The sequence below is a fragment of the Necator americanus genome, chromosome I (genome assembly GCF_031761385.1).
Source record: "Necator americanus strain Aroian chromosome I, whole genome shotgun sequence".
Taxonomy (NCBI): domain Eukaryota; kingdom Metazoa; phylum Nematoda; class Chromadorea; order Rhabditida; family Ancylostomatidae; genus Necator; species Necator americanus.
The window spans coordinates 32,302,554-32,322,881 of NC_087371.1; the positions used below are offsets into that span (position 1 = coordinate 32,302,554).

The window sequence follows — 20,328 nt, forward strand, 5'->3', positions numbered from 1 at the left end:
GTACTATTGGCAGGTAAAGTAGTTGGGGGCTCAACAGCAGCGCTCTTATTTCTGAAAACTCAGTCTTCCTTTTTCTTTCAGTAGCTTTAGCGTTCATTTCATAGAACCTATGAGTCTGATGCTGAAATTTTATAGCACCGACTGACTTATTCGCTTCCAGAAATAAGAGTGTTGAGGTCCCCCGGGTAAAATGTAGTCGCGGGGAGGGGGGCACTCAGTGGCGCCTTGTTCTCGAAGAAGATATTTAAATAATAATGTAATAATTAATCGGGTCCCTAAGGTCTAAGCATTAATCTTAGAGGATCTACATGTAAAGTGAAGTTACTAAGAGAAAAAAGTGAGTTAGAGTGTCGAGAAATAAATGCACCACTGAGTGCCCCCGCCCAACTACATTTTTCCCAGTCCCTGCTCCCAACTGCGCTTTACCTCTATTGGCTGTACTTTTTAAAGTGTTCTACAAGAATTGATATTCTTGCGGACTGCACGAAAAATTTGGATGATCGTGGAGTTCTTCTACCAGAAGAAGATAATTTAGCAGTGTTAGCAATATTATTCGATCGGACTTAATTAATTGCTTGCAATAATTGGCGACTTATCTAATTGTTTAGTGCAAAAATTCTATAGCACGTTCTCGATCTATCAACCTAAATTGGAAACGACTCTCTACGACAAATTAATATGTAGCTGTGATTAATCTAAAGTTTTAATGCATGAGGTGAAGTTTTGATGGCACAGCGATGAACTGAGTTTTGAAAAAAGGGAAGTGAAAATTTGAGTTGATCCAGAGCATATGATTTTCTATTTATTCAAGGAATGAAGGTATCAGATTTCCTTCAAATCCTCTCTCTAGTTCTGTTTCAACTTTTTCCGACACGAAAAATGCAGTTTCACCTGAAGTTCGATAGATCCTTTAAGACATAGAACAGAATGTGTAAGTAAACGTTCTGAAAGACGAAAAATGTGGAGGTATTTCAATTGCATCCGTGTTCTTTACGTTTCTCCCGTACTATTTGCTCCTATATTCTTCAATGCCCTTTCTTTCCTTCATTCTCAAATATTACTATTTGCCGAATCCTAACTCAGAAACCCACTGAAACAATGGTCGATTATGTTGTTTTTAAAACAACTTTATTGTTGTTGGAAGTAATTCTTTGTGATCCTAGTTTCGGACCACACTGTTCTGTTTCTCGCCATTTTTCTCGTTCGATGCACTCAAAATGAAATAAATGAGTTCGGTTCTGCAGTAATGAGTGGTGCGACGAGTGCGACGCAGCGTCTTCAACCGAAGCGCCAGACTCTCGACGAAGCATATGCGCCACCAGCGAATTTCCTGGAGATTGAAGTGGTGAATCCGATTACTCACGGTGTGGGGAAAATGCGCTACACAGACTACGAAATTAGGCTAAGGGTAAGAAGAATGTTTCGATTTCTTCATTTGTGGCATGAGTCATACTTTGTCATATGGGAACCTGTTCGAAAGGGACTGGTCGTCGTTTGCTAATAATCTTTTTTCTACATGAAATAGGCTGTATCAGTTTTTTTTGGGTGCTAGATAATTGACGATAAGAAAGGGTTTGAACAGTTCCTTTTTAAGAGAGAGCGGAGCGTGCTCTTTTAAAGTTCTTTTTCGTAAAAGTTTATGGAATAAGTCACATCGAATTATAACAATCATTTTGTCAACTTCTTCCACGCAATTTCTAACAGATAGTTTGTTGTTCCCTTAAAATTCTCTCCATTACAAGATTTATTGAAATGGGTTTTCGCTTTAGCATTTGAATAGCGTATCTTAATTTCTTCGTGTGAAAATATCGTCTAAAATGTCTTTCAACAACGATAAAAAAGTCACTGCATAGGTACACCGCAGAGTGGTCATCATAGTGCTGTTTTTGTTCGATATTGTAACTAATCGCTACCAATTTTGCTATTCCAGTCAAATTTGCCGGTATTCAAACAAAAAGAGTCAAGTGTACGTCGTCGATACAGCGATTTCGACTGGCTTCGTGGTGAATTGGAAAGAGATAGTAAGGTGAGAATTTCGGAATCACTAGGTCGTTTTGCTTTTATTATGTTTGATTGACTCAAATCATCGTTATTATGTTTTTCTACCATTATACGCCTATGCTGTTTATGATAATTGATTTCGTCGACGCTCAGATCAATCTCCCATGTATTATTGATGGTGCAAAGTGCTGCGTTTCGTTCTTTCGTTGCTAATTAAATGGCAGGAAAATCGTCGTAGGAAATCCGGTTCGCCCTGACAGGTTTCTCGCTGGATCTTTTTGTTGATGCGATATCGATTCTCGTGTTTCTATGCCAGTGTAGGATTAGGTTAGGGGTTGGCATATGCATTGAAATTTGAGTCCGCAGCTACAATGCGGTGACTAGCGATACGTAGCGTAATAAACAGTGGATTGGTTCGGAGATGATTCATACGTAGCCTTTGCAAAGGGGACTATGATTAATGCTACTTGCATTAGCGCTGCACAGTTAGGACTGCGATTCATTTTCTTTTTAAAAGATTTAGGGGTTTTTGAGTGCTGCACGGAACTGGGCACGCTTGAACCTCCGCTTGAACCTTGAATATGTGGAGATATCCATATATCGTTGGGGAACATTCCAGATTAGATGAACGTAGCATTATTCATTGGTTCTATGTTGATTGATTATCCACTGAGATGATGAATAGAATTGGGCTAATGACTGTGTGGACTGGTTAAAGGCAGCGTATTACGAAATTGACCACGTTCGTGTTTCTGTGGGGTAACATAGAGTTCTTGTTATAGATTATGAGTATGACTGTGAACACTGTGGGAGCTCTGGATGAATTAAAGGCATCACCCCACGAATTTGAGGTGGTGCAGATTTCAGGTGGAGTATTCTTATAAGGGATAGTAGATTATGGAGAGGAGGGTGATTCCGTCCATTTTTCCAAATTGCCGTAAAAAACGGCCCGAAAGATGCGGTGCAACAAAAGGCTGGCGCGCTCCAGTCGAATTCCATGTAGAAAATAGTGCGCCAAAACGCCTGAAGCCATATCTTCCGGACCGTTTTTTACGGAAATTAGGAGGAAATGGACGGAATCACTCGCCTCTCGATAATTACTATCCATTATAAGAATACTCCACCTGAAATCTGCATCATCTCAGATTCGTGGGGTGATGCCTTTAATTTGCTCGCCCTTCAGTTGATGAGTTGATTTATCAGAAATGGCAAATGTTGATAGATACTGACAATTTCTTGACGACCAAGGCTTTTGATGGTGAGGATTGAGGCGTCTCGAAGAATGGCAAAACCTAGAATACTGGACGAATTTGTCGATGTCGTTCTCGAAGTCGGTATGGAGCCTTCCACCCGTTTTCCCTGGGCAGAACGATGTGGTATATATCGTGACGGCAGAGCATTGCGAGAGCCTGCAAATGTAAACAAATGTCAGCATAGATTATTTATTAGGAATTATACATGAGAAACGTGCATAATTTATTGATAGCTAGGTTGAAATAATAAAAAAAGCTAAGTTAATAGAAGGAAATCATTTCTGTTGCATTGCATCGAAGTCATTTTGCGACAAGCACGATCAATTCCCCCTAACCATCCTGAAAAAAACGACTTTAGTCTCTACGAGGTAGGTTAGAACGCGCCACTGTTGTGCACGCTCCGCGTCCACGAGTAAGCGGTGGAAAATCACTGAGGTCTCTTCAGCAGCCTATTTAAGTCAAATCAATGAATAGGCTCTTGAGGGAATTGTGAGGTAATCGGAGTGCAGAGTGCAGGTGACTTGAAATATCATCACACTTTAAAATCAGAGACCGCTAGTTGATTGTCAGTTCTGATTTAAAGAAAGACTTCTACTGCGCTCCGAACCCTGAATTGACCTCTCGAACACAAACCTTTATTTTCTTAATTTTATTTTTTTTTATCGGGTTTATTATTGAATTGGGAAGATCTGTTGCAACTTAACTGTTGCGTCAGCAGTTGTTTACTTGTTAAGTATGTAATGACTTATCTAGCTTCGGAGTAGTCTCCATGAGACCATTTAATGACTTGAGAATCATTGCCTAAGCATTTCTCCTGATAGGATCTTAATGGGTAAGTTAACGTTAGCTCGTAGTTTTATGACATACTGACACGTTTAGAAGTAACATATACGTCTTGTAATTCAAAAATTTTCTATTTAAGATTGTTGTTCCGCCGTTGCCATCAAAGTCATTGAAAAGGCAACTTCCCTTCCGCTCCGATGACGGTATCTTCGAGGAAGAATTCATTGAAAATCGCAGAAAAGGCTTGGAGGTTTTCATCAACAAGTAATTTTTTCTAAACAATGATTTCGCCTTCTCACCACTTTACTATCTTTTGTTTTTATCGCTATGTCAATGAATCATTTATGTTTTATTTGTGTGGCATATTGATAAACATTTTCAGGGTCGCGGGACATCCATTAGCCCAAAACGAGCGCTCGCTTCACATTTTTCTTCAGGAGCCAATGATTGATAGGAATTACGTGCCAGGTAAAATCAGGCCGGCATAAATTGGTGACGTTTGGATATTCCCTGTGTTCTCGAATTGATAACTTTTATTTTTCTTTATTGTGAATGTGTGAATGCGGAACTGTTTTGTCCGTTTACGTTTAAGTATTCTTACTCAACCCAGCACAATGTTTTGTAAGCGGTCTGAATGCTTAAGTTGATACGAAGTTTGTATGCATCGCTCAATTGTGATTTACCGTTTCCGATAATTGTGCCGCATCATTACGATATTAATAGAATATTTTCACATAGATTTCTACTTTGCTATGTTATTAAAATTGAAAGTTTGCGATAATTATGTGGGATGTCCGGAGAGTCGCACAGAAGTATGAAATTAGTGTCCCTCAACTTTTCCCGTGTTTTTTCTTCGTAATTTTTTTGTTCAATGTTTATGATTATTGAATAGATATAAGAATTCTTAATAATGCCCTTACATGTAGTCTCACTTAAGATTGCATGTATCCAATTGACAAATATTTTATCTCGAATGGAACCGTATCTTAAATTATTCTAGTTTGTAAATAGGATTCATAGCAATTGTGGAAATCTGGGGTGGTCTGTTGGTTTGCGTGTAATGTAATGATATATTTTATGTTTTACGAGGTGTACGCCGATGATAGTTGATCGTGATTCCTCACTGTTTCCATTTCTTTTAGTCTTATCAGAACAAATAAATTATTTCAGCTTCTCATTCTTGTGAACAACGTGTCCCTGCATCTCTCTGGGTTCTTGGAGGGCAGATTGTTATCAACACAAATATTATTCTCAAATTTTCATTGAAATAGTGTTTCTCTGTTCGCTGTAGAAAAAGTGTTTAGTAAGTTTTTGAAGTAAAACAACTTTTAAAGAGAATTCTTTTCATTTCTTTCTCGATGCCAGTTCCATTTGCGTTTTAGCCTGTAATAGAAGCACGTTTTCAATGTTTTTTTCTGGTCCTCGCGAACACACCCGATATCCAAAAATGATTCAACAAACCTCGACGAGTACGTTGTTTTTATCGGGTTGCTGAAAAAAAAGTGGTTTTAAGGTTGATTTTCTTTGTGTAGTCATCCTATCTTTCATTCTTTCTTTCTTTCCTTCTACTTTTCTCTCTTTCTCTTCTTCTTCCTCCCTCCCTCTCACTCTCCTTCTGTTATTCTGTTCATCGCGGTACAAAAAATTAAAGAGTACCTTGAGTGGAGGCTTGCTTTCTTCCACTGGGGGCTGAAAAAAAACCTTCAGAATTTTCCCCTCGTATTTGTCTCTATACGCTCTCTTTTTCGTACTGTTACTAATCCTTTAGTACTATGTGAACATGTTGATCACATTGCTATCTTCTTTTCTCTTATTTAGTGGATTCTAAACATACCTGTATGCGTAACGGATCATAGAAGGACATCGGTTGGCTTGGGCTTATTTGGGGGTTCAACTGCAATTGGAGATGAACTAGATTCGAGTATAGTCGGGTCAGAACGGTATGAAGCACAGTGCAGCTGCATAAGCTGCTGAGCTTGACGCGGCGCAATGAAGATGGCGGTTGGGATCGAAGTGGGACCATCGCGACTACTGCATTGATGGATGGCCTAGTGAGGATCCCCCAGGGATCCCAACCGTTATGCTTCATCGCGCTTACGGAACTACACCGTGCTCCATGTCTTTGGGTTCACGTTTCGGCCCTACTATAACAAATTCTTTTTTTTTTTTTGCTTCCTTTCATTACTTACGAAAGAATCCGTGGGGATTAACATTGACATTTCACGATCTTCTTGTCGTTCAAGCATGACAACTTGTGTTCGATCTGCTGGCTGCAACGAGATCATTATTCACAGGCCTCATTCTAATATTTTATCGAAATTGTGCTTTGCGACAACTGATCCCTTATGTGATAGTAGCGGGATCTGTACTCGCGCTATTTTTCGATTTTTATTATTTTAAACACTTTTCTTACCAATGCTTTATTGCTTTTTCCTTTACTTTTGCTGGCAGCTGTTCCATTAGTCTGTACGACGACTGGAGGGACATTTTGAGCTGCTACTGGTTCTTTTCCTTGAACGACGACTGGAGGGATATTTTGAGCTGCTACTGGTTCTTTTCCTTGAACGACGACTGGAGGGATATTTTGAGCTGCTATTGGTTCTTTTCCTTGAACGCCTGGACGGCTATTTTGTACGGGAGTTGGTACGTTTCCTTGAACGACAGCCGGCGATTTACTTTGAACTGCAGCTGGTGAGTAACCTGGAGCCCCTGGCAACGGGCTATTTTGAGCCGGGAAATTTCTTGGTTTTAACAAGAATAGGACATCTTGTACGGATCGCAACTGAAAAAAAAAGCTACAACTAATATCAAGAATCACAACAGCTACTCTTTACATTTCATTAGTTTTCTATGGGGCCAAGTTTCGCAATTCGATATTGAACCCCTTTTTAAAGATGGTACAAGTGTGAGCTTTCGTTTAATGATAATAATCCAGAGAAAGGTGTGTGAAGAGCAATGTGTGATCCGGGTGATGATAATGTGTACTGTACCATACACATACCCGTAAATTACACCCCTATCCCTATCTACAGGTTGCGGCAGTAATAACTCCCACATTTTAATTGATTGATAAAATAGAATGTTAAGAGATATCACGAAAAAAAAAAAACTTTTTCCCCCAGAGATGCGAGTGTTCTCAAATTTTTGGGACATCCTAGTGGTTCCCTCTTCAATGTAGATCCTCCCTCCTGCCCTTACTCTTTGAATCCACAGCGAAATCATGCTTCAGTTTGTGACTTTCATTCGCAATTAAAGGCATCACCCCACGAATCTGGGATGGTTCGGGTTTCAGGCGCGTAATCCCTATACAGGGTCGTTGATTATGGGGAAGAGGGTGATTCCGTTCATCTCTCCCTGTATCAGTGTAAGCGGACACCCCAGGAAGCTGTTTCTTAAGACGACGTCTGCTGCAATGCATAACCTTTGCGCTCCGCCTCCGCCTGCGATTCGTCCGATTGGGTTTTCGAACATTTAGAAATTATCCGCCTGAAACACGCACCACCCCAGAATCGTGGGGTGATTCCTTTAGACTGAACCGCGTGCGAATCACTCTCTGCATCGCAGTTACAGATATGCCGTTCTTGAAAAAAAATCCTTCACTACAGTGCTTATCCGACCTCAGCATGGTGACGACTGAAAACTTTCATGATATATAATAACGGGCTTATTCTGTCACGTGTGTGTGTGTCAGTCACGAAATTCAAAAAGGGGGGTGCGACGGGTCCCACGGCGTCGGATTGGTGCGCCGGCGCTAGATAGCTAGAAAATGGGGTGCGACGGGTCCCACGGCGTCGGATTGGTGCGCCGGCGCCAGAGAGCTAGAAAATGGGGTGAGACGGGTCCCGCGGAATCGAAATGGTGCGCAATAACTTCGCCTGCATGTCGCAAAAGATAAATGGTTAAAGCCGTTTCATAGCCGTGGCCATTGCGCGCGTTGCTTTTCACCTTCATGACTCCTCCGCGTATCTATTTCTTTCTTCGTTCGTCTCAAGTTGGTAGCATGCCGTTCTCAGAAAGTGAAAACGCTCATGAAAACGGCTGCTTAAATAGTAGCAGGATGTTTATGTGATCTGACGTGGAAAGTTATCTTTATCAGTATTAAGATGTCTTTCACGTCATTTTATGTTAAAACATCATTCTGTAATAACTATTGGGGGAAATCAGGAGGAATATCCATACTTCGAGTAATGCTTTCAAATAGTATCTACATTAATCTCGCATCGAAGGAGTGTTTGTAGCTGATGGTAGAATATTCTCCAAATGTAGAATTGACGCATTTGGTAGGAAAACTCCGCAACCTTTAATCCGTAATTTATAATATAAAGAAGAGAAGGAAAGCGTTGTTATAAAAAGGCAAATCTGATTTTACAGAAAACACCACTACTATCAACTTTCAATGATCAGATCAAGGGGAGCGAAGCTAAAACCACCGAAAGTCTGAAGTCCGGCTTTAGCCGGACATTCAGACTGGTATTATATATTCAGCCTAACGGAGTGGATCGCATCCCTCTACTTCGGGGGCACCAAAATGACTTTTCGAAATGCAAGAGTCATTTCTGTCTTCCTGTAGTCGTTGAGGTAGACAGGTCGATAGTCACTTTTTTCATCTGCCCAATTAAAGGTATCACCCCACGAATCCAAGGTGGTATGGATTTGCAATAGAAAACTTCTATATAGCGTCGTTGATTACGGAAAACCAGATGGATACTGCCTCCGTATTCGCTGTGAAAAGAAAAACGGCCCGGAAGCCGCCTTTTTTCACGACGGCTTGCGTTGCGCTTTTCTAACGCACGCTCTAGGAACCAAAGCGATTCCCATGCCATTTCTTACGACAATCACGGAGAGAGGAGCGGAATCACGTAGTTTACCGCAATCTACGACCCCGTATAGAAGCATTCTATGGGAAATCCATACCACATCAGGTTCATGGTATGCTGCCTTCAAGGAGCCTTCCTCCTAGGATTAGATTACTGAAATATCTAGTAAATAGTCGTGAATTCTACACTCACATCTGTTTTAGTGCTATCTCGTTGGCGGGCCTCCACAGACTGTTTTATTTTATTGATATCCCAACCAGGAGGTTGATTTTTCTCATTTTCGCGACTACCTTCCTTTTCCGCTGAGAGTGAATCTTTTTGCGTAGCTTTCTCTTTACTTTCTTTTGATTCTTTTGAATTGTTATCAGCGCTAGGATTTTCAGCTTCTGAATTCACAATCATTATTATTAATACTATCACTATTATTAATTATCAATAATACAATTGAAATAACGTTAAAATCCACCTAAAACTGGCTTGAACGGGGAAACCTCTTTAGTTGGTGTAACCTAAAATAATCACATGTTTAATTTTTTTTCTGATTTTTTTCTTCACGAAACGTTTTTGAGAATTGCAAATGGTCGTAATGTGAAGTTTCAATGTTTTGGAAGAACGGTGATGTCACTATCATTTTCTTTCTGAGTTTATTACTTTTCGTCTGCTTTTTGGCGTAACTTTAAGCTCACCTGTTTGGTTGGTTTAGCTTTCTTAGAACAATTTGATATTAAAACCTGAAGGAATTGCTCACTAACATATTTAACGGCTGATTTGTGATCTGTGAATTGCATTTTCATTGGAACTTACTTGTGTAAAGACAACACTAAACCATAGATAATGTATTGAGAAGTAACTTGAAACGATATACTGCCACATTTAGAATAAACTAGCTAGAAATGAACCATCCCTCCAATGGCGACTTGGGGATGGAGGATAGATGATTACGGGTAATATTAGGTTGGATAAGAACTAATAACATAAATCACTTCATCCCAGGTAAATGGCACCTATTGTTATTGTTTACGTATACATTGGTTCATCCTAATAATGTTTTTTATCGCTACGTAGGCAAAACTTCGGTTAGTCTTAAGACAGCAGCGTATTGTGGTGCACATTAAAGGCAGCATACCACGAATCTGAGGTGGTGAGGATTTCAGGTGGAGTATACGTATACGGGATTGCAGATTATGGAGACGGGGGTGGTTCCGCTCATCTCTCCCTGCATCACTGTAAACAGCCGCCTCCAGAATACTGTTTTGTACGTCGTCATCTTTTGCAACGCGCCACCTTTGCGCCTTGCCCCCGCCAGCGATTCTTCGAAAACCCATTCGGACCCCTCGATGGGCAATTCATTTCACCCGACGAATCGCAGGCGGGGGCGGGGCGCAAGGGTGGTGCTTTACAATAGAAGACGTCGTAAGGAACCGCATTCGGAAGCCGTCTGTTTAGATGTGTGTTTTTTTGTTTTGTTTACAGTGATGCAGAGAGAGAGATTAGCGGAACCACCCCTGTATTCATAATCTACGATCCGATATATTTATACTCCAACGTACCACGTCAGATTCGTGGGGTGATGTCTTTAAGAATATCGTAGTAAGGTGAGAAGTTTTACGAAATTCACGGAAAATTACTGGTGAATGCTACGATTACTGGTCTGTGCCTCACTCTTATTACTCAGTTAATTTTTTGCAAGTGAAGCTTCGAGGATTCTAGAATTTTGTAGGTGAGAAACTAAACAAAATATCGGGTGAAATGATTGTTAAGAATTCGGCCGCTTAGTAGCCGTAAGCGTTTACGTCGCCAGGATATACTAGTGAGTTCTCCAGCACAAATGGTCGTCAATAATGAGAATTTTTGAATGATACGATAGTGTTTGTCACACTTTTGCGAAAAATTTATCGATTGATATCTTTTTTTAGTTCTTATAAAGACAGCCCACTTCATACACGCCGTGGGGTTCTTCTCTCATGTTGCAACCGAATTCTTTCATGGGAACCATCTGAAACTAGATTACTCAGTAAAGTTATGGTATTGTTATGAAGATCCTTACTAGCTAAAACTCCAGCATTTTTTTTGTTGAAAAAGTAGCTAATATTGCTGATTTCTCACCGTCTTCAGCGTTGCAAACCATGCTTGGGCAGCATTTTTAGCCAACACATCAAATTGTACCCGACGACTAAAACAAGCGTTGATACGTCGTTTTTGTTTCGTGCAGGTTTTTGAGATATTGATTTTAAAAAAAGTGAAAATTTCAAGGAAAAGCAAACTCTAAACAAGTTATCGCTTTAATCGAATGTTTTGAAGAAAAAAATACCTAGTGAATGTAGTATTTTTGAGCCCTTTACTATCACCTTTCGTTAGAAGATCAAGCGCCTGGACGTCCAGATCGCAACTGTATATCTGAAAAATGAAGTGTGTGATTTTCGATCAGATCGATCAGCTGGGAAAATCATTGGACTTTCGGAGTTATTTTACCTCAGTGGCCAGACTAAATCTCAGATTTTCACCTAGTTCAATCTCAGGGTTTTTTCGTTTTTTTTTTTTAAATTCATCCTAAGATTTTTTTTTTCGAGATTTTGCGTTATTGAACACCCCGAGAAATCTCATCGCGGAAGTAACAATCATCCTAAGCTTTTTATCCGTCTCATCGATTTTTCCTTCTTCTCAATGGACATTAGCGCCTAAATGTCCGTGTGATTTGCATGTAAAGGTGGATTACTGGGCTAATCACCAATGCACTAATTGCACCATGGAACCATTTTCTGGAGCTTTATAGTGTTTACTGAGATCATAGGGCTGGGTTTAGCGCAGTCGGTTAGAGGTTCCGCTTGCTGCACGATCGATCGGAGGTTCGAATCCGCCCTAGTGCTCACCAAGCCTTTCATCCCTCCGGGGTCGACAAATTAGTACCAGACTTGTCTGGGAGGATAAAAACACTGACTTGACACATCGGCTAGCCCCCGCAAGTCATTGTATGGGCCAGCTACATGTTTGTAAACCTCAAACGATTCTGAATTGAAGTGAACATAGGAGCGCATCCCAAGCAGATTGATTGATGCCAGACATTTTATCTTTTTATCCTTTAGTTCTAAATAGAACTGAGCTCTGTTGGGAATTTGTGTACCAACGAGCGAGACAGCAACCCTTTGTTTGTTCGCCGTTTTTCAGGACAATTAGGGGAATTAAAGGCATCACGCCACTAATCTGGGGTGGTGCGGGTTTCAGGTGGGTTATGCGTATACGGAGTCGCACATTATGGAGAGGAGGGTGATTCCGTCCATTTCTTCCTAACTGCCGTAAAAAAACGGCCCGGAAGATGGAGAAGCTTGGAAGAGGCTCGAACTTGTCACCTACAGTCTTAACCCCATACACTCGTGGAGAGTGATCACAACGTCGTCAGCTTTTCGGTATGCTTCCTGCAAGGAAATGGAGAGGAAGAAGACAGTTTACTGCTTTGGAAACAAAACCTTAGCATCGTCGCTTTGTTTCCGGAAAGGTGAAAGGAATAATTAATGATGAAGACACCCTATTTTCTTAAACGATTTACAAACAAACAACATGACCAACAAACATGACCTAGCTAGAGATAGTTTCTCCACCAGCTTGGGAGCGTAGTGGATCACCTTTATAGGTGCCAAGTTAAATTTATAGCATAGTAATGTTATGTAATATAATATATCATGTTATAAATCATATTTAATATTATATCACACATTGTAATTAAATATTATATAGATATATAATAATTATGACAATGTATAAACTAGAGTATAGTTGAGTCAAAACGACATGAGGCACGGACAGTCTCGCAAGCGGCTGCGCTCGAAGCGGTGCGTTGGAGCGCAATGAAGCGTAGCGGATAAAATCGCGCAAGGATCCTCGCTACCGCCACCGACCTCTGCAGTCCGCCATGGTCCCAGCTCGATTCCAACCGCTCCGCTCCAACGCACCGCTTCAAGCGCAGCCGCTTGCGAGACTGTCCGTGCCTCATGTCGTTTTGACACAATGTGCATTTTAAAGGTTTCTATGAAAGTAATGAGTTATGTAATAAGTGAGTGAAGTGCACTAATGTCGTTCACCCGCTTGAGGTACCGCATTCGGCCTGGTTTTCAAGTGATTAGAATGTTTGATGTAATGTTTAGTTTGAAAAAAAAAACTAGCCATGCCATTTGGATACTGTTGCTTGACTATAGTAATTTCCGCGAATAAGGGATCTCGAATGTCTGGTGCAAGAGCGCTGGGATGCTTGCAGTACGGCAAAGCTTGTATCGTTCCAACAGAGGGCGTTAGCGATAGAAGTCCAAGTACCTGCAGAAAACAGAAAGTATACTGATTTGTTTTGGACCAGTCCATACCTATAAGCTGGAGCTCACCACATTAATTACGACGATTGAGAGAGACATTGCCGCAAGACGGCTGGATCATGTTGCCGTGCTCTTTTATGCGGAATCAAATCCGCTTTAATTAAATCTCCATAAAATTTGGGAGCGAGGATATGCGTGAATTCCTCCGGAGAGAGAGTGCTAACTAAGAGGCTTAAAGGCATCACCCCAATAATCTGGCGTGGTATCGATTTTTGTTGGAGTGTTACCTATATCGGGTCGTAGATTATGTATACAGAGGTGGTGCCGCTCATCTCTCCCTGTATCCCTGTAAATAGACGGTTCCGGAACACTGTTTCTCACTAAGTCTTCTTTTGCAACGCACCACCGTTGCGTCTCGCCCCCGCCTGCGATTCGTCGAACGAAATGAATTGCCTATCGGGGCATCCGAATGGATTTTCGACGAGTCGCAGGCGGGGGCGGGACGCCAGGGTGGTACGTTGCAATAGCGGACGTCGTAAGAAAAAGCGATCCGGAGCTGTCTGTTTACAGTGATGCAGGGAGCGAAACCACCCGCTTTTGCAATCTACGCCCCCATCATCCGACCAGTTCGTATCTAGTGTCGAGCGGTCGGAAAATAACCAAAACATCTTCTTTCTGCAATTTCTTTCCCAATTTTTCACGAAGATAAGTTCAAAGCAAAACATTTGTTCTTATTTTTCATGCAGACGACCTACGACCCGATATAGGTGGAATTCATACCACGCCAGATTCGCTGGGTGATGTCTTTAAATTCACCAACGTTGTTGCATTAAAGGTGGAAGCGGAAGCGGTGTGCGACTAATGTTATTTTAGCTAATTAAAATTAATGATTAATGATAATGATTGAAAGCTTAATCTATGCGGGTACCGAAAATACTGTTTCGAAAAGTCATTCCTTACCTTAACTGTAGGGTTTTCCTACTGGGAATTCTTTTATGAAAATCTGAATATCATTTTATCTTGCACTTTCTTTTGTTCGGGTGATCTTCATATAATCGTATCAAAACTACCTGAAGTTCGGTGCGCTTGCGTAAGCGCTTGCGCTCGGAGCGGCGCGGGTTACCGAGGGGGACTATCGCTGGCTTTAATCGGTACGAAATACTTCACCTTTACTATTTATAATTAAGACAATTTTGATTCTATGATAGCAATTCACGTGGGCTTGTACGTAGAACTGTTACTCATCGCTTTGCTTAATTAGAAACAGACGTTCAATAAAATGTTTTTGTTTTGTGCAGAAAATGTAAACCAGTAGTTTCATCCGACACTAATAAAACTAATCAATGTGCTTATTTTCATTTGGATTGCGGATAGATTTCAGGAAGCTTGGCGAAATGGTGGAAATCTGCACAAGAACTGGACAATATGTAGGTTTGGGCTCATAACGAACTAACAACAAGTTACGACGATATGTAAAAGTGCATTGTGAAAGTGTCGAAACGGCTCATCGGAGGCAGCAGTTGGGACCGAGGTGGGCCCCGTCGCAAACTACAGCAATGGCTGGTGCCAACAAGGGTTTCACCACGCTCCTTGCCGCTACGCCTCCACTGAAGCGCCTCGAGAGATGCCAACTACGTAATTGCGTACATCGCTTTGACCCTACTATAACTACAGACCCACCAGGCCGCGCCGCCCGCTCGTGAACTCGGTATGGAGCCTAAGTGATGCGTAGTAGGAATTCTTACATGCGATTGTGATGTTTCATTTCTTCCCATGGCTCGCCATGGAGCGTAGCAGAGTTATGACCAAGGAGGGAACTCTCACTAGTCAAATTCATCGCAGCCGTTCGAATAGAGCTAGCGATGGTTCCGTCTGAATTCGAATCACCAGCTCCACTGCAGACTGTCACAACTGCAGTGAATTTCAAGTCGTTTTATTCCGACTATGCCTCTATCACTTATATTATAGATATGTTTAGTATATTTATTTATTTAATAGTTTTAGTGTTAACTCAACTGCGGTGCTCATCCGTAGTCGAAGTGGTTGAGGATTTTGTTTTGCCAACATTTTCTTTTCATGACTATAGCGAATAGTATACTGAATGTACTTCCATTTGTGTTACGTGTGTCTGCATAAAACAAATGCAAAATCTAAATAAATAATAAAAAACAGACGGATTTTGTGATGATTTCGTGAATACCAGTGACATTAGGGAAAAAAGAATGAACGATCACTACGAAGCAAATTACAGAGATCAAACTACAATTTTGATTGACTCGTCCTCTCTTCGGTTAAGATCATCACCAACCTTGTTTCCAAAAACATAACCTTGTTGCTTCTTCTCGTTCCTCTTCATTGAAGTTGAACAGTCCTGCGTGGCGATTTCTAATTTCCATTCTTTTTCTCCATTCCTTCTGCTGTAAACATGCCGACCTCCAGTTAAAATCTGCAAACATCACTCGCTGGTGTTTATGTGTGTCTTTTGCGCTCTATCGTGAAACATCGCAGCGGCTCTTATGACCTTTAATAAGGATCTCTTCTTTCATTCCCACATTTTATATTCTTATGAACTGTACTTGTTTGTATTTCCACTGTAGATGGGTAGATCACTTGTGTTTTTAAGAATACTGTCTCATGAAAATAGTGGAGAAAGGTTTCGAGCTGGATAAGGTGTTATTTCTCACGTTGTTCTGATAAGATTTCGTTCCTTTGCTCTGATATCTTATCTTCTTTTCTGTTCATTTTCTAACCAACTTTTATGTTCAGTCAATTAAATGCCTCGACGGAAGCGGAAGGGACGGGCAGTGAAGGCTGCTCGTCGAGGACAGCTGGGTTTAGGTGGAACGGGTCCAAGACGACATAGAAGGGCTAAGGTAACTTTTGTTATTTTTATATAGTACTGTTGTTAGAAAATTTTTACTTAAAGTTATTAATAGAATCTGGAAATGAACCAATGTCCTATAGGTCCTATAGGGGAAGTTTATATTCCTCATAGCTTCTTTTTTTTTTGCCATTCACCTATTAAAAATGAGAACTTGGTAGAGGAACTAGTCAGTGCTATCTGTTCTCTATTATGTTGGGATTTTCCTCACTCATGGGTTGTTAAGAAGGATGCGGATGCTTTGGATGAGCAGGAAAAGGCGATGAAACAAATCAGAGCAGCTGGAGCTGCAAAGGCTGTTGAAGCAGAGAAAGCTAAGTGCGTTTCCTTTTCTTACTGTCTTAATTAATTAATTCATTCATTTATTGAACGATATCACAATGTTAGTGTATCACAATGTGTCGTTGTGTGCTTCGTCTCCATCTGTTCACATCAGTAGGGGCGGTACTGTTTTAGTAGCTTAGTTAATTTGTTTACTTTGCTGAAGTATGGGTAGTAGAATGTTATCTGAAGTATTTTTGAGCGACAAATGATGGCTCACGTTATTGTAACGCATATGGATCGTGGATATTGATAATATCGTGGATATCGTGGAACTGATAATAGTTATCAAATGTTCCCGACTTTATATGTTAAAATTCCCTGGACGCTCTCGAGTAACGGTAGATGTAGGCAAGCTTAAGAGTGCCGTCGTAGTTCGCTGGATCCAGGAGTAGTTCTTAGCCTAATACAATCCATCCGAACTGGCGTTCTTGTACGCTGAGGTACTGAATCAGTACCAAACAGAAAAATTTCACTATTCTCACCATTAATCTCTTCTTAAATTTCGAATATGCTGCATTGGACTTGTGACAAGAGAATATCCGAGCATAGCTGGTAAAATTAGACAGAACGACACAATCCTTTAAAGTACAATTTGGTTTTTATTTACGTACACGTGCACTTCTTTCTATGATCCAGTTGTTCTTCCTTCGTATAGTTCCTACCAATCATCCTAGTGGTGTTCCAATTTTCTTTATGATGAGTTCGCTTCCGTTTTTCGGAAGTACGTATCATTATGTTCGTTAGGAATGCGTCTGTTGCGCAGTCAGTTAGAGGTCTGCTGTGGCCGCACGCTTGATGGTTCGAAACTGCCCTAGTGCCTGCCAAGACTTTCATCCCTCCGGGGTCGATAAATTGGTACCGGACTTGTATGGGAAGATAAAAACGCCTACTTGATCATCGACTGGCCACCACAAGTCATTCTATAGGCCAACTCACGTCCCAAAAGCTCAACGATTATGAATTGCAGTAAAAACGCGTTAGTGTATCCCAAGTGGATTGGTACGCCAGCTAATTTGTCCTTTTCTATGTCTTTTCTTTTTTTGTCATAGGCAGAGATGGGTATATTTATGTTTAGGCAACCACATTCGTTCGTTATTCATCGAGGTAAAGTCGGGAAATACGTCAGGAATCTTGAGAGAGACATTCGACAAATCATGGATCCATTCACTGCCAAGCATTTGATGGTTCTACTTTCATACATATTTCTTTCGCTTTATTTGCTCTCTTCGGATTTTGCACTCACACAACAAAACTTTAAAAAGTTATTATAGACGTTGAAACGCAATAATATCAAGGATTTTGTTATTCATGGTGCCGTATTGGGTGTAACTAACATGATTGTCTTGACCTCTAGCGAATCCTCTCTGCAGTTGAGAATGATGCGTTTCAATCAAGGTCCCACTCTTACTTTCCGAGGTGAGTTGCCTTTATTCTCTTACGCACGTGATTTGTTTTTGTAAAATTTTTCTGCAATCTGTTTTTATACTGAAATCTTAAAAAATCTATGCACTTGAGATTATTCTCTTTCAGTCCCAGAATATTCACTTTCTCGGCATATATTATCCACCCAAAAAAGGCCTTTGATGCATCAGAAACTTTTTGAAAAGCCGCCTCTTGTTGTCATGAATGGTTTCAATCAGGTTTGCATTTTCCTGAATATGTTCGTTCAATTTTTGTTTATTTCTATTTACTTATGGAAGTCTATGCTGATAGAGATCTTTTCCTTTTCGTTACTTAAGCTAATGATTTTCTTTTAGAGTGGCAAGAAACATTTGTTGTTAGTAGAGACTTTTATACAAAATATGTTTCCGTCTATAAATATCGATACGGTGAGTGCTGAAATTCCTCTGTTTTTCTATAGTTTTACTGCGCCGTTTTTGGTTATCCTTATTTTCTCTTTTTGGTTTCTTCCCAAACTCTCCCTCATTTCCGTCATTTATCTTTGATCGCTCAAAGAGGATTTCTGAAAAGTTCTAAATAGTTTACCTTGTGTACGATATAATATATTCCTTCTGCCTGAGTTGCGAGTTACTATGATTGCAGATTTCAGGTTGGTTCAGTGTTATATCACCTTGATCACTTTGATCACCTTGATTCCCGTTGATTTTCGAACTGGTCGAGCGGGCGCCAGTAATTCTTCCATTTGTCCCGATCGCGTGCCAGAGTAGCCCAGTGGTTCCTCCTTTCGCGTGGGACACGAAGAGCGTCATATTTTTCTTTGAAGGACTTCGTGAAGAAATCTGACCATCGGGTCGGCGGTCTTCCTTTAGTGCGCTTGATATCGCGGGGAACCCAGTCGCTCACGGCTCTGGTCCAACGGTTGTCATTAAAGCGCATCACGTGTCCGGCCCACCTTATTTTACTTTCCTTGGCAAACGCGGCGGCGTCTCTAATCTTCGATCGTTGACGTAGGAGAGAACTTCGAATCCCGTCCCTCACTTGCTTGAAACGGGATACTCCTAGCATCACTCTCTCAATTGCGCGTTCACTGACGCTCACCGCGTTTTCTTCCTGCTTGCGAAATGCTCAGGTTTCCGAAGCATAGGTCAAAGCAGAAAGTACGGTGGTGTTGAAGAGGTGAGCACGGAGCCGGGTGTTCCTGGTCTTCTTCACCACATCCTCGATGCTCTTGTACGCTCCCCAAGCCGCTCGTCTCCTCCTGCCCAGTTCGGGGGTCAGGTCGTTCATCATGTTCAGTTCCCAACCGAGACAAACGTAGCTGGTGCATTCGGATATGTTCGTTCCGTTGAGCGTGAATGGGGCATCCGAGATCCATCCGTTCCGCATGAACATCTTTTGTAGATTCAGCTGAAGACCGATGCATCCACATGTTTTGTCGAATTCAGTCAGCATTCGTTCCGCTTGGCTGATGCTTGGTGTTATCAGTACGATGTCATCAGCAAAGCGCAAATGGTGTAGCTGCCGACCATCAACCTTCACTCCCATGTCGTCCCATTCCAACTTTCGCATTGCGTTCTCGAGGGTGGCTGTGAATATTTTGGGTGAAATTGTATCACCCTGTCGGACCCCCCTCTTCACGTCAATGATGATGTTCTTGTAGAATGGCGAAATTCCGGTCGTGAAGTTACTGTACAACTCTCGAAGTACCTTTCTGTACTGAGTAGGGACGCCTTGGTTGTCCGAGGCTTCCACGACCGCTTCCGTCTCAACTGAGTCGAAGGCCTTCTTCAAGTCGATGAAGGTGAGACAGAGCGGCATCTTGTACTCTCGAGATACCTCTATAAGTTTCGAAACAGTGTGAATGTGGTCATTCGTGCTGAATCCTTTTCGAAACCCTGCTTGCTCGCATGGCTGTCCTTCATCCAAGACTTTTTCAATCCTATTAAGGATCACTTTTGTAAGAGAGCTTGTAGATGACGGACAGTAAGCAGATTGGACGATAGTTGCCGATGTCATGTGGATCTCCCTTTTTTTACAACAACACGGTCTTGCTGGTCTTCCACTGTTTAGGAGCCTTGCATTCCGACAGATAACGCGTAAAGAGCCTCGCCAGGGTGTTGATGAGTACTGGCGGAAGGTTCTTCAGGTGTTCTGGTCTTATTTTGTCGGGACCGTGTGCTGTACGATTTCTTACCGACATGATAGCATGTTGTATTTCGGACGGGAGAACCTCTGGAATGACTTGTCCGTCTTCCCTCAGATGGTGAGGAAGCAAGTGGACGTGGCTGTCGAAGAGATCAGAGTAGAAGTCGTAGATGATTTTCTCCATCCCACTTCTCGATGCAGTGGCTGTTGCCTTTGGGTTCCGGAGAGCAGTCATCTTCGTCTTGCGACTGGCGAACTCTCGACGGGCATAGCGGATGCTTTTTCCCGCCTCTGCAGCTTCAGCCAGCACTTCTGCTCTTCTCTCTTCAAGGTCTTCCTTTTCCTTTTTCCCTCTCTGCAAAGCGAGCTGCGAGCTCGGACGTGAGTTCTTGGTTCCCTGCGGCTCCTGCTGCTCCATGCTG

General features: G+C 41.6%; 6 protein-coding genes across 8 annotated transcripts; 2 read left to right on the forward strand and 4 right to left on the reverse strand.

Annotated features, from left to right (window-relative positions):
* Window positions 1-1,246: 1,246 nt before the first annotated feature.
* RB195_007519 (uncharacterized protein) lies at window positions 1,247-4,525 on the forward strand (the record flags this gene model as incomplete). Its single annotated transcript, XM_013452961.2, has 4 exons — window positions 1,247-1,408; window positions 1,931-2,026; window positions 4,177-4,301; window positions 4,420-4,525. The coding sequence occupies 4 exons, from the start codon at window positions 1,247-1,249 to the stop codon at window positions 4,523-4,525; spliced, it is 489 nt and encodes a 162-aa protein (XP_013308415.2).
* An 856-nt stretch (window positions 4,526-5,381) lies between these two features.
* RB195_007520 (uncharacterized protein) lies at window positions 5,382-9,727 on the reverse strand (the record flags this gene model as incomplete). Its single annotated transcript, XM_064181191.1, has 10 exons — window positions 5,382-5,420; window positions 5,499-5,528; window positions 5,694-5,726; window positions 5,872-5,931; window positions 6,227-6,307; window positions 6,451-6,819; window positions 9,047-9,240; window positions 9,321-9,363; window positions 9,541-9,585; window positions 9,659-9,727. The coding sequence occupies 10 exons, from the start codon at window positions 9,725-9,727 to the stop codon at window positions 5,382-5,384; spliced, it is 963 nt and encodes a 320-aa protein (XP_064038001.1).
* A 1,039-nt stretch (window positions 9,728-10,766) lies between these two features.
* RB195_007521 (uncharacterized protein) lies at window positions 10,767-13,254 on the reverse strand (the record flags this gene model as incomplete). The annotated part of the gene is made up of 5 exons (XM_064181193.1): window positions 10,767-10,850; window positions 10,961-11,027; window positions 11,166-11,251; window positions 13,013-13,159; window positions 13,225-13,254. The coding sequence occupies 5 exons, from the start codon at window positions 13,252-13,254 to the stop codon at window positions 10,767-10,769; spliced, it is 414 nt and encodes a 137-aa protein (XP_064038002.1).
* Window positions 13,255-15,929: 2,675 nt separating this feature from the next.
* Window positions 15,930-18,528, forward strand: RB195_007522 (uncharacterized protein; the record flags this gene model as incomplete). 2 transcript variants are annotated; one of them, XM_064181194.1, is made up of 7 exons in its annotated part: window positions 15,930-16,028; window positions 16,263-16,354; window positions 17,436-17,544; window positions 17,632-17,776; window positions 17,891-18,000; window positions 18,118-18,189; window positions 18,421-18,528. In XM_064181194.1, the coding sequence occupies 7 exons, from the start codon at window positions 15,930-15,932 to the stop codon at window positions 18,526-18,528; spliced, it is 735 nt and encodes a 244-aa protein (XP_064038003.1). The 2 variants fall into 2 exon arrangements, with proteins under 2 accessions (XP_064038003.1, XP_064038004.1); XM_064181195.1 differs by having other exon boundaries at window positions 18,411-18,464.
* A 358-nt stretch (window positions 18,529-18,886) lies between these two features.
* RB195_007523 (uncharacterized protein) lies at window positions 18,887-19,777 on the reverse strand (the record flags this gene model as incomplete). Of its 2 annotated transcripts, none has more annotated exons than XM_064181197.1 (1): window positions 18,887-19,777. In XM_064181197.1, one exon carries the CDS (start codon window positions 19,775-19,777, stop codon window positions 18,887-18,889), a length of 891 nt encoding a protein of 296 aa, XP_064038005.1. The 2 variants fall into 2 exon arrangements, with proteins under 2 accessions (XP_064038005.1, XP_064038006.1); XM_064181196.1 differs by having other exon boundaries at window positions 18,887-19,579.
* Window positions 19,778-19,793: 16 nt separating this feature from the next.
* On the reverse strand, window positions 19,794-20,324 carry RB195_007524 (uncharacterized protein; the record flags this gene model as incomplete). The annotated part of the gene is made up of 1 exon (XM_064181198.1): window positions 19,794-20,324. One exon carries the CDS (start codon window positions 20,322-20,324, stop codon window positions 19,794-19,796), a length of 531 nt encoding a protein of 176 aa, XP_064038007.1.
* Between the last annotated feature and the right edge of the window lie 4 nt (window positions 20,325-20,328).